This window comes from Desarmillaria tabescens (assembly GCF_030435595.1).
Source record: "Desarmillaria tabescens strain CCBAS 213 chromosome Unknown EV420scaffold_9, whole genome shotgun sequence".
NCBI lineage: Eukaryota > Fungi > Basidiomycota > Agaricomycetes > Agaricales > Physalacriaceae > Desarmillaria > Desarmillaria tabescens.
Window position 1 is genome coordinate 110,779 of NW_026848308.1, and position 12,348 is coordinate 123,126.

Here is a 12,348-nt window from a genome sequence, read left to right on the forward strand (position 1 = left end):
GGTGCGTCCGCAAAAATATAGTGCAGGATATGCCGCACCCTATGATATGAGATTGCCATTGGAAGGATTCGAATCGTACCAGTTGTAGACGCGTTACCAGTAACAGATGATGGCAGTGATATCACAAAGAGGACTTCCATATTTGACTGCGTTGCTGCTTCCGTATGATATAATCCTTCCTCTTATTTAATGAGAATCTGAACACTGAAGAAAATTAGTGAAGTCAACGTTGGTCATTTTATGCACATATCAAAGGAAGGCCGCATATGGAGCCACCAAAAAGATAGTGCGTAGACCCTATTTGGCATTACTTGCCAATCGGGGGGATTCGAACTTCTCCGTTTGTACCATTCGACCACTGAGCGATATGGCAGGTGAAGAAGTATTCCGGAGAAACGTCTCATCCCCCCTAGTAGGCATGAATCTGAAGATATCGAAGATTCCACCACTGTCTCGTTGGTATTTGGTGAGAAATGATGCTCGAAATCAGAGGTATTGAGCGGGCAGTTCGGAAGTCCTGCGAAATGTCGACTCCTGAGCTGCGAAGACGTACATGTAATAAAGCGTGATGGGAAATTCGCAAAGAATTCTTACAACGGCAGGTTCCTGAAAGTCGGGGAAAATTAATTCACAAGGTATACATGCATCCTGACTCCTGAGTACCATTTCCCCCCCAGAATTACGTTCTCTGTCGTCCGAGAGAGTACCACGGTCAGTTTTTCGGCGGATCGACCTTATGCAATCAAGTCATGTGGTGTTTAAGCACGGCGGATCCACCGTTCGCACGAGGGGATATTAGCGTTCACAAAAGTAGCCAAAAAGAAAACAATCTTTGAGATATTATTATCAGAGCTACCGCGCGGATTTGAACCACGATCATGTCAGTACATAGGATTGACCAGACGGGGTCGATCTGCCATTGAGCTACAGTACTGGTTCTATTAAATGAATGTACAGCTCACCAGTGACCTTTCCATTAGGAAAGCAGAACGTATACTTAAGAACCACAATGCAGAAGATGGTGTTGGTCAAAACCAGCGCATAGGTGCTGGAGATGTAACCCTAAGATCGCCATCAATCGATCTTAGGGAGAGAAACGCCGACGAGATTCGGAGATTTGAGTTTGGAGATAGACGTTGTCGCAGTATACGTCGAAGCGGACGTAGACGGTTACGCGAGGTCGTGAGTTGCTTGCGAATCGGCCGGGTGTGGACGAGAATTGGCGTGTTTATTGATACGAGAAGTATCTAAATAGTAAATCAGTATGAGGAACAAGGAGACCACTTACTGGGCTCAATTCTGAAGGCTCGGGGGCTCGCTCGATGGCTCAGTGCTCGTGGTGTAAGGCAGGAAAGGTAAAAATCAAATTTCCATGTCAATCGGATACAAATGTGGAAGAGGGGGTAGCCGCACACGTTCTCTTGCGTCGCCAGAGCCCGTAATTGATAGATTCGTGTATGTAGATATATTCTATAACAAAATGTGTCAGAAGAAAGCGAATACCTAGCTCAGTTACCTCGACCGCAAGCAAGACTAAACCACCCGGGATACGCGCAACTACGGCATAGGAAGAGGTGCTGCCCTGCTCAGCATACGAACGGTGGCCCATGCCGTCGTTTCTCGATTCCCAGCGTGCTCCGAGGTGATGTCGTCCGCCATTGGCGTTGGTCTTCGCGTCGGATGGGGTAGGGAGGGGATTGATGATGAAACTCAAAGAAAGGAAATCAGAAACGGAAAATGAAGACAAAACGAACCAATATATCTATACAACGTTCATACAACCAGTACCAATCTTTCCGCCAGCGTTCGAAACAGCTCTTTTGTTGGTGAGGTGAGCTACCTCAACGTTGGTGTCTTGGTCTTGAGCATTGATGCCCAAAGGCAGAAGTATGAGGAATGCGTGCTCATTGATCCCAGAGCTACACAGTGATGCGTTGAAGAAAATATGAATCTGTAAAGGAGAATGGCAGCAAAACGGAGTACATGATGGTGGAAGGAAGGAAAGACACGTATCGAACCGAAAAAGGAAGTATGTGTTGGAATTACTGTGGCTGTACGAGCCGTCGGAATCAACCGGCTCCGAACCCATTACATACCGTACCCGCAGTTTTCTTTTCTTTACCGTTTACCTCCACGTCGACGTACATAGGCTAAACGAGTTGCTCTTTTCGTTCCCTCCCTTGCTCGAATCTCAATAGTATGAGTCAGCCAGCCCGAGACGTCCAGTCTACGAGTGTGGCAACTCGTACTACCACAATGTATATGGGACGAAAGCAAGAATGGGGTCGGTCTCAAGGGAATGTTAGGTGCATGGAATGGAAATTGGGTTGTACACGCTCAACTAATCAGATCTCAGAGTTCGTCGAGCCTGCAATATCAAGTAAGATGGCGACGATAAAGGGGAAGCAGCGAATGTCCTGTACCTGTGTCAGGGCTTGGTGTTAGGCATGTGCCAATAACTTTCCAGCTCCAAATACGAATACCCGAAATCAGGGTGACCACCTTGCTGTTCCATCTATAGAAATATTACAATGAAGGGAGATGCGATATTGAGGGCATCCTGTTGTAAGCAAGCTAGCGACATCTACCGGACATTAGATGGACCAGGCACCATAACACTGAGTGTACTGCGCTAGTCATCGGGGTGCGTGTCTGAGTGATGCAGTATTAGGCTGGCCAAGGCAGGAAGAAGTTTCGAGAGAAGAAGACAAATCGACATGGTGAGACTGTGAGTCGTCTATGCATCAGATTGATTAGTGTTTCCATGGTCCGGTCCATGAACCTTACGAACCCGGTCCGAACCTGTACCGCACCTGGGGTTCAGGTTCAGTGGCTGTTCTGCACCGAACCTGCACCAAAAGGTGCAGGTTCAGGTTCTGTTAATGGCAAACCTCTTATCAAGGTTCGAACCTCATCTGAACCCAGTGAACCTGTATGCAAATGATTGCCAAATGGGTAAGCAAAGTATAATTTCAAGGTAGCTATACATTTAATCTGAATAAACTTTTCAGCCACTATACGACCAATCCGCTCAATTCTTATTGCATCGATAATATCTTATAGTTGACCAAGATCATGGCACCTCGTCAAGAAGTCGATCCCAATCAAATAATCGCCGGACCACGAAAACGAGGGCCTTCCGGCAAACTCATTGATGAGAACAATATCGAGCACACAATTATCCGTGGCATCAATCAGAATGGTATGATCATCGATCCTGAATGACACGTACCTCATACTCTGAGTAGATGACGTTCCGGTCACCAAGGATCCATCTAAACCCAATGGAGACGCTGTTGATCAAAACGGAATGCTGAAAGAAGCAAGGGACATTGAGTGGGCTCATTCACCTAGCGCTGAACGTCAGTTTTTATTGTCCTTGACAAGCGTTAGCTTTTAAATAATACTTATTGCTGTGACTCCAGACTCTGACAACTTGAACTTGGACGAAGACGAGCTTCAAATCGAGCATAGAAACGCAAAGCGGCACCGTGTACGTCCATAAATATGGTTAGATTAAAACTGACTTCTCACATTGATCCCAGAAGTCTGGGCCTGTCGACGTTGATCTCGCAAATGAAGCCAACTCACTCCCCGGCCCCGCAAAAAAACCAGCAGAAACGAACCCGAAAGACCATGGAGGGACTAATGAGTCAGAAGGAGAACAGTCAGAGATGGATGAAGGTGAAAGGCGCTACTGGGATGCAAGTGGTGGGAAGGTATTTCAGAAATTACGCCATTATACTGCTTCCGACTTACCCGGTTCTCAGGGGAAACGGAAAAAATCCTCCGAGACCCAAGACATCTGACTTGTCTTCAAGAAGGACACTCGGGTTATCAAGGAGAAGGCTACCGCTGGTCAGTACTGCCAGCTATGCCTGTACGTCCCTTTATTTTACCCAGCACAGGCTAATTGACAAGCTGGGCACAGAAAAAAAGGACGAACGAAGAGCGAGTCCTTCATGACTGGGAATGTGACAGCGCAATGGTCACACATCACACGGTATGTTCATTTTAGTTCTTGTGTGTCGTATTCTTATTCTCTAATTTAGAAAACACTACCGAGAGTACCTAGATCTATGTACTCGTTTTCAGGTCAAGCCTAAAGCTTCAGTGCCCCAAGGCTGGAAAGGAACCTCTGACTCATAAGCAGTTTTTCTGTCCTGCGAAGAGATTTTTTGTTGAAGTAATCTATCAGGCAGCAAACCGGAATCAAAGATTTTTCCGTCGTGAAGGCATCGCCACCACCACCAGTGACCAAAGAGGGATTGGGGGAGTATATTATGGAATTCTTTGCCGATGCTGACCTGGTGCGTATGCGACTATCCTTACCTCCCTACTAGTACTGACAAGAGCCATAGCCCTTCCTATTGGCTGACCGACCCTCTTTCCATCGTCTTCTTATTTACCTATGCCCAAAGATGAAGGAGACTGAAATACCCAAGAAGACGTACATGAGCGACCTTGTGATGAAGAAGGTTGACGTATTGGATGGAATAGATAGTTCTATTGTAAAGGTGCGTCAGTTCCTTCTACACATTATGGATGTGAACTGACACCAGTGGCTAGGACATTACGTCTCGAATATCTTGCACATTTGATGGGTGGACTATGCATCGTCGCCGGCCATACAATTCCTTTACTATACATTGGATCGACTCCCCACCGGAAGACCCGACCTCGTGGAAACTGAGAAGTGAACTCCTGGCCTTTGACCGGATGCATGGACATCATACTGATGAAGCGGTGGGTAAGGAGCTAGTTAAGGTTGTTGAGAGGTTTTCTTTCCAAGATCGTGTAAGATACTCTCTATTTTCATTTCCACATCTGTCTAAGTTATCTATAGCTTGGTTGGTTTGTGTGCGATAATGTTACAGTCAATGACTGTGCGATACGCTATCTCTGTGGTACATTTGATCCCACTCGGGAGCGACTCAAAGCAAAGAAAATGCGAGGCCGGTGTGTATTCTTTTCTATTGTTCACATCGTCTTCTGACAAGGAAATTCCCTAGATGTTTTGAACACGCAATCCATCTGATGTCCGGCCACTTTATCCTCGCCCTTCAAATCCCTTCTCTCATGCAAACACGACGGCATATCCACCAATCTGACTCTAATACCGATGATGTGACCTTTGACTGTGACATCGACACTAGCTTGGAGATCGAGGCCAATGCGAATGATGTTGAAGCGATCAACACGTCCACGGATTTCACACCTGGAGATATTGTTGGAAAACTACTCGCCTTCATAGCTGAGGTGAATGGCGGTGGCGACCAGGCACTGGAGTATCTTTTGGAGCTATGCAGGACAAATGGCTGCTCCGTCCTGCAGATGAAAACATGGGTTCGGACACGATGGGGGAGCATGAGCGACTGTTTTGATCGCATGTTGGAAATTCGAAAGGTATGCATCGCTTTTCTATCCCCTAATAATTGTACTCATTTTGAGACAGCCCATGGACGTCTTCTGTGTACTAGCTGATTCAAATCCCGATATTCCACCACTTACTGGCAGCAAACATTTCTCTGATTATAAATTGACCAGCGAAGAGTGGGATACTGTCAGCCTAGCAGCGCATGCACTCAGGGTTTGTTTGTACGACTATCATATGCCTATTTATGCTAATACCTTGTGCATTACAGATATCTGCGTCGAGCCATGGTGAACTGTCAGCAGAAAAGACTCCCACCTGTCAGAAAGTCTACCCGATAATTGAGCGTCTGCAGTCACGATGGGAGGAGCTGTCTGAAGATCCCAAGTATGAGCTCATCTGGCCTGCGCTTAATGCTGGCTTGGTTAATATGCAGAAGTGGTATCGAGCTACGGACGATACCATAATATATTTTGGCTCTCATGGTCAGTCATTTTGTCTTTACATGCCCACATCTGCTAATTGTCTCATGTATCAGTTCTCGATCCTACGTGGAAGTTGGACTATCTGAGTGTCGCATGGGACTCATCATGGATAGACAATGCCATGACTCGATTGCGGAAAGTGGTTTGTCAACATGAATCTGTCTCCCTCGTGTACACGTGATTGATATCAACTTTCAGTTTCTTGAGTATCGTGAGCGCTTACAGGCCCAATCAACATCATCCGACATGGGGGTTATCCTCAACTCAGTTGCCTCAGTGAAGCTCAAAGGTTAACCCTGAATATTGACTGTATGTTGAGTACAATACTGATTCCTGTAATCTAGCATCGGCTTCTGATGACTGGATGGATTGTTAGCCACTAACTCTATTGACTTAGATCGTGCTAGGATCACTACTCGCACTTCGGTAGACGATACTCTAGCAGGCCAAAGGCGATGAAAGTCGATGGGACAAATAGTCACGAAGGACAGAGTTCAATATTAGGTAGATTAAACCTTAGCCGAAGCTGGGGTTTAGACCAGCTGAGGCTCTACTTAAATACACATTGGTACACTAAAAATAGTACTGTGGGAGTCAGTCCATGATGATCGCCTGTGCGTAATCCGGCTGAGTAAGGAAGGGAAAAGAAAAGAAAAAGAAAAAGAAAAAGAAAAGAATAAATCGTAACATTACCCCCTCCTTAAGGCTCATTCATCCCGATGAGACACTGAACCTTGGTATCCCCTTCCTTCCACAAGATCGAGTATGAGGGTCTCCCTTCTGCTTTAAAACAGGATCGATTGGGCCTCCGCTACACCGAAAAAAGTCACTCGTTGTGTTCGGCTTCCGACCCGCACTCCCCCTGGACTCAGGTGTCCGTAGAGAACCTGTGCCACCCTGCGCCGGTTAGGCCTCAACTGTCTGTCGGGACCCACGGTCCCTAAGGGTTCAATGCTCGTGGTTGAGCGGTGGAAATCCCCTTCTACACCATAGATATTTCTCTAGGACTCGTTCGTTCCGAACGAGTCACTAGATTCCTCCGTCTCCGATCCTGAGGAGCTATGCGCTGATTCTGAATAAAAGGAGGGTACTTCGTCATCCTCATCGTTGTCATCATCTTCATCTTTATCCCAATTCTCCGTCACTCGTTGGAGAAGGTCAACATCCGAGTTATCCGTGTCCGAATAACCCTGTGACTCCTCCTCTGTTGAGTACGTGTCGTCCAATGCATTGAGTTCTTCCGAATGTGCGGGTGCTGTGCACTGCGATGATGGAACGGTGATGATATCGGTGATGCACGGTGTATCCGGTTCGTGGTATTGGATGGGGAGACCTTGAGGGATTTTGTCATCTCTGCCAACCGTCTTTCCTTGGTCGTTAACCGTCCATATCATCTTTTGGATACGCGCCTCGTAGTCGTTTACGAGTTCCTCTGCGTTGGCCATATCTGAACGTTTTACCCAAGAGTTCTCCTCCGCTGGGTATCCCTTCCACTTCACCAAGTATTCGGTGATAGTGCGGCGGGTTCGTCCACGGCCGACGACGCAGGTCTCGTTCTCCTACAATTTCCTCAATCTCGTACTCTTCCTGCTCATCAATTAGTTCAGGGGGCGGTCGTTCGGGGCGTGGTTGATTCGGGAACTCGGGAGCATGGTATGGAGTCAATAGCGATTCGTTGAAACGATTGTGGATTCGCCATTTTATGGGGAGTTTTAGTTCGTAGGCTGAGGCCCCCTTCTTCGCGACGACGGCAAAAGGTCCTACGCGTCGATCTCCCAACTTCTTCGTTGGATGGGGGAGGTTTAGATTAGTGGCGTCGAGCCAGACCTTATCACCAACTTGGTACTCCAACGCTTGTCCTTTATGCTTGTCATAAGTCTTCTTCATTGACACGGCGGCCCTTTCCAATGACTCCCTTGCTTTCTCCTGTACCTCTTGGATTCCTTCGACCAATTTGGAGGCGGCTGGTACGTTACTTGAGCGTCGGGCTGTTTTGATAACTTGCCCATCACGTCCGAAAACGACTTTGTACGGGGAGAAGCCCGTGGCCGAGTGTTTTCGGTTATTGTGAGTAAACGCGGCGAGCGGTAACCATTCGCTCCAGTCGTCTTGACGGTAACTGACGAACATCTTGAGATACTTTTCAATTTCCTGATTAACCCTCTCCGTCTGCCCGTCCGTCTGAGGATGATAGGCGGTCGAGGGATTTCCCGTTACCTGGATTAGAGCGTAGAATTCTTTCATGAATTTCGATACAAAGGCTGGTCCTCGGTCTGAGATGATCTTTTCGGGCATCACACCATAGGGCACGTAAACGTAGTCTCGTAGGATTTTGGCAAATCCTAGGGACAACAGTTCCTCGGTGCAGGCTATAGGGATGATCGTCTTTGAAAATCTGTCGACCAGGACAAGGATAGAGTTGTTTCCCCTGGAGTCCTGGGAGCTTGGTGATCATATCGACCGAAATATGTGTCCACGGTCGGTCGGGGATCTCATTAGGGTGAAGGGGTGCCTTCTTAGGGCGTCGGTCTGCCTTGGTCCTTTGGCAGACTTCGCATCCTTTGATGTATGCTTCTACCTCCGATTCGCATCCGGGGCCACCAGTAATCCTGCAGAATGAGCTCTTTGGTCTTTTCTATCCCCGGGTGTCCCGCCGTTGCGTGATCATGATGTAAGGCTATGATCTCGCCCCGTAACTGCCGATCCCTGGGCACGTAGATGCGTCCGTCGTACCATAGTAATCCTTGATCTCGTGAGACCCCCTTTTCATGATTTAGGGAGTCGGAGATCCCGCGGTCCCACTTACACGGATCGTGGGTCGTTAGTTTGATCTTTTCATGTAACGTCTCCACGGTGGGCATGATTAGGGCCCGGAAGTGGGTGGGCTTTAGGACCGTTATGTCTTTGTTATCTTCTTTCCCTTGATCGTGGTCTGCCTGCCTCGACAAGAGATCCGCCTTGCAGTTTTGGGCCCCTGGCTTGTGATGAAGGGTGAACTGGTACTCGGCCAACTCGGTCACCCATCTAGCTTGCCTCCGATTGAGTTTTTGGGGCTTTCGGAAATACTGGAGGTTCGAATGATCCGTCCAGATCTCGAAATCCTCTCGGGCACCCATAAGATACTGTCGCCATTCTTCCAAGGCGATCATGATAGCTAGAAGCTCCTTGTCATAGATCTCGTAGTTTCGTTCCGTGACCGACAAGGACTTGGAGAGGAAGGCTACTGGTCGCCATTTCTCCTCCTGCCATTGAGATAGTATGGCTCCAATCGCCCCCTCACTGGAGTCGGCCTCCACTCGGAATTTTCCGTCATCCAGCGGTATGGTCAACACAACGTCCTCGCGAAATAGTTCTTTTAACTCTTCAAAGGCCTTCCGCTGGGCCTCCCCCCACGTCCATTCCACCTTTCCGGTTAGGGCGGTGAGTGGCTTGACGTGTCGGCTATAGTCACGAATGAATCGTCGATAAAAGTTGCAAAAGCCTAAGAACGACTGCAACTCCTGCTTCTTGGATGGAGTCGGCCACTCCAAGAGGCCCGCAATTTTTACGGGATCCATACGTATCTTCCCTTCGCTGATGAGCACGCCCAGGTACTCCATTTCTTCTACTTCGAATTCGCACTTCTCCGCCTTCAAGAACAACTTGTTGTCGCGAAGTATCTGGAGCACCTTGCATACGATGCGTCGGTGATCCTCCTTGGTCTTAGAGGCGATGAGGATGTCGTCGAGGTAGACCGAGACTTCTCCTGCAGTTATGAGTTCTTTGAAAATATCGTTCATCATCCACTGGAACGTGGCTGGAGAATTTGTGAGTCCAAAGAACATCACTAGGGGTTCGTAGAGCCCGTGGTTAGTCCTGAACGCGGCTTTCCATTCGTCTCCTTGTTTGATCCTGACATTGTTATACCCCCACCGTACATCCAACTTCGTAAAATACTTGGCTTGCTTTAGTCGGTCCATGAGCTCTCCGATAAGCGGTAACGGATAACGATTCTTGATCGTCATCTCGTTAAGTTTGCGATAGTCTTGAACAGGGCAGAGCTTTCCATCCTTCTTCTTGACAAAGAAGAAAGGTGAGGCCATGGGGGACTTGGAGGCTTGGATCCGACCCGTGGAGAGGTTCTCGTCTAGGAACCGGTCCAACTCCTCCTGCTCGGTTGGATTGAGGGGGTAGACCTTGCAGTCTAGGTTGGCGTTGGCGTTGGGTACCAGCTCGATCGCATGGTCCCAAGGTTTCCTGTGGCGGTAACTCGTCGAAATTCTCCTTAGCGAATATATCCTCAAACTCTCTGTACTCCTTGGGTACTACCTCTTCGAAAGATTTAGTGGTTTTCCGGGCATTGGCCTGAGCAGGCTAGCTCATTTGCCTTAGTCCCCATGGCACGCACGTGAAACGCCTCCTCGAAGTCAATTACTAGAATGGAATCCCCTTCTTCGTATTCCTCCCATCAGGACGAGGGGTCCGTGTCGGGGAGTGAAAAAGGGATTTTGCGGCATGTACAGCGGGCTAAGGTAACAGCCCCGGTATCCCAGTCGATCAACGGGTTGTGTCTTTGCAACCAGTCATGCCCGAGAAATAGGGGAGTAGAGCCTAGATCGACTACGGCTAGTTCGATCCGCTCCACGTGGTCTCCAATATGAAGCCGCACCTCGGCATACTCTGTGATGTCGCCACCCTTATTTCGAGTTCCGTCGGCATTATACACCGGAACGGGTCAGGGCCGCCTTTTTGAGGTTGAGGGCGTGACTCCGGGCCCAGGCTCGGTCTATAGAACTGCCGGTGGCCCCGCTGTCCACCAGCGCCTTCACGGAATGTGCCTCTCGAGTGTCTAGGGTTTCCAACTGCACGGTGATTGATACATTCCGCCCTTTCCTTCCTCGTATGTACATGGGGGGTTTGGTAAGGTCCTCCATCCACTCCCACTTATCCCTGGCTTCTGCGGCTGTCTCGGGTTGCTCCTTGAGCGCTTCCCACAGCTCAGCCGTTACTTCCTCCCGCCGTCGAGGGTGTACCCATCGGTTGAGGGTGGCAAAGGCCGCCGACTCATTAGTTGCTGAGCCGTAGCAGCTCTCCGAGTCCAGCGCGGTCCGAACGGCTCGAAGTAAGTGTCCTGAATGGGTTTTCGCTCCTCGTGTCATGGCATGACGTCAGGAGTCACCAGGGACTCCTTGCGCGGTATACGGACCGGGATGTCGGACCGTAAATGGGCTTCCTCGTCTTCCACTTCTTCCACGGAAACACGGGGGGTTGTACTCGTGAGTGGCAGTTGGTCACTGGGCCGGTCGATAAGGCCCCTCGGCGGCATTTGGTCACCTTCCGACGAGTGGGTGGAGGAGGGCTCGCTGCCCTGTGTTCGGCCCTGGCCAAGGGCGCTTGTGCGCGGCATTGTAACCTCCACTAGGATCCGGTACTTATCCTCATTCCTAACGCCGGCGGTACTCTCGGAAACCCTAGGTAGGCGCACACATATTGGCTCGTCAAGGGGGTCGGCATCATTTGTGGATGAGTCCACTACTAAATGTAGGTGGTCCCCTTGAGTCCCGGCCTCAGCTGCTTTCCCACCACTGACGGGAAGAACAACCCGTCCTACATCTGGACGAGAAGGCCCACCCGTCGGGATCGTCGGCCGATTCTCCCTGCCGGGGCGATGACCACCACGTCTGGCGTCCATCTTGTCCTGACCTGAGGCGCTCGCTGGGTGCTCCAGATCTTTCCCCGTTTGGTCAGGCGGGGGTGTCAGAGGTGGACCAGCCCCTAGGGGTTCATTGTCCATCGCTGACTGCGTAGGACGGCGGAAATCCCCTCCTACGCCATTGGCTTTTGGCGATTCGTTGTCCTCAGTCCTTTCCACTGGTAACGCAGCGAAAAAATTGGTATATTGCTCAAACGGGGTACCTACATACGTATCATAAGTCCGACTAGTAGTACAGGAGCGCGCACCAGAGGAAACTGAGTCCTTTGCCGACGCCGTCGAATCGCTTATTTCGACGCCGGCTCGTCTTTTGACGACTTCTCCTCCTTCACTTCTTCGACCTTCGTGCTTTCCGCTAGTTCTTCCTTCTCAGCTTCAGCGAGTAATTGACGAAGGTGGGCAGCGTTGGGCTTCTTGCATGGGGGGAGTTTGATGGGAAGCCACTTGGACTTATCCGTCGGGCATTTATGGTCGCGGCTCCACCCGGTGTTCCCACACTTGAAGCAGCGCTTGTCGGATCGAAGCTTGTCGATTTCCATTGGCTGCCCTGCTCCACCATAGGTGGTTCCCGTGGTGTCCTTCTTATCGCCACTAGATCCGCTTCCCTTCGATTGATTTTGATTGCCTCGACCCGAACCGCCTTGGTTCGGGGAGGCCTTACTGGCGAGGCCCTGGGCCACGTCGTACCGGTAGTTGGCGTCGATCCTCAGGACTCGCGCCTTCCATTGTGCGTAGGTTGTGGGGCGCTCGTTGTCCCCATGCATAACCGTCTTTCACACCGTTGGCCTGATGGCCGC

The 12,348-nt window shown here is 49.7% G+C and overlaps 1 protein-coding gene across 1 annotated transcript; it reads right to left on the reverse strand.

The window, feature by feature from the left end:
* Positions 1 to 1,375: 1,375 nt before the first annotated feature.
* EV420DRAFT_1477015 (uncharacterized protein) lies at positions 1,376 to 2,147 on the reverse strand (the record flags this gene model as incomplete). The annotated part of the gene is made up of 4 exons (XM_060469382.1): positions 1,376 to 1,470; positions 1,504 to 1,762; positions 1,841 to 1,951; positions 2,097 to 2,147. The coding sequence occupies 4 exons, from the start codon at positions 2,145 to 2,147 to the stop codon at positions 1,376 to 1,378; spliced, it is 516 nt and encodes a 171-aa protein (XP_060333876.1).
* Between the last annotated feature and the right edge of the window lie 10,201 nt (positions 2,148 to 12,348).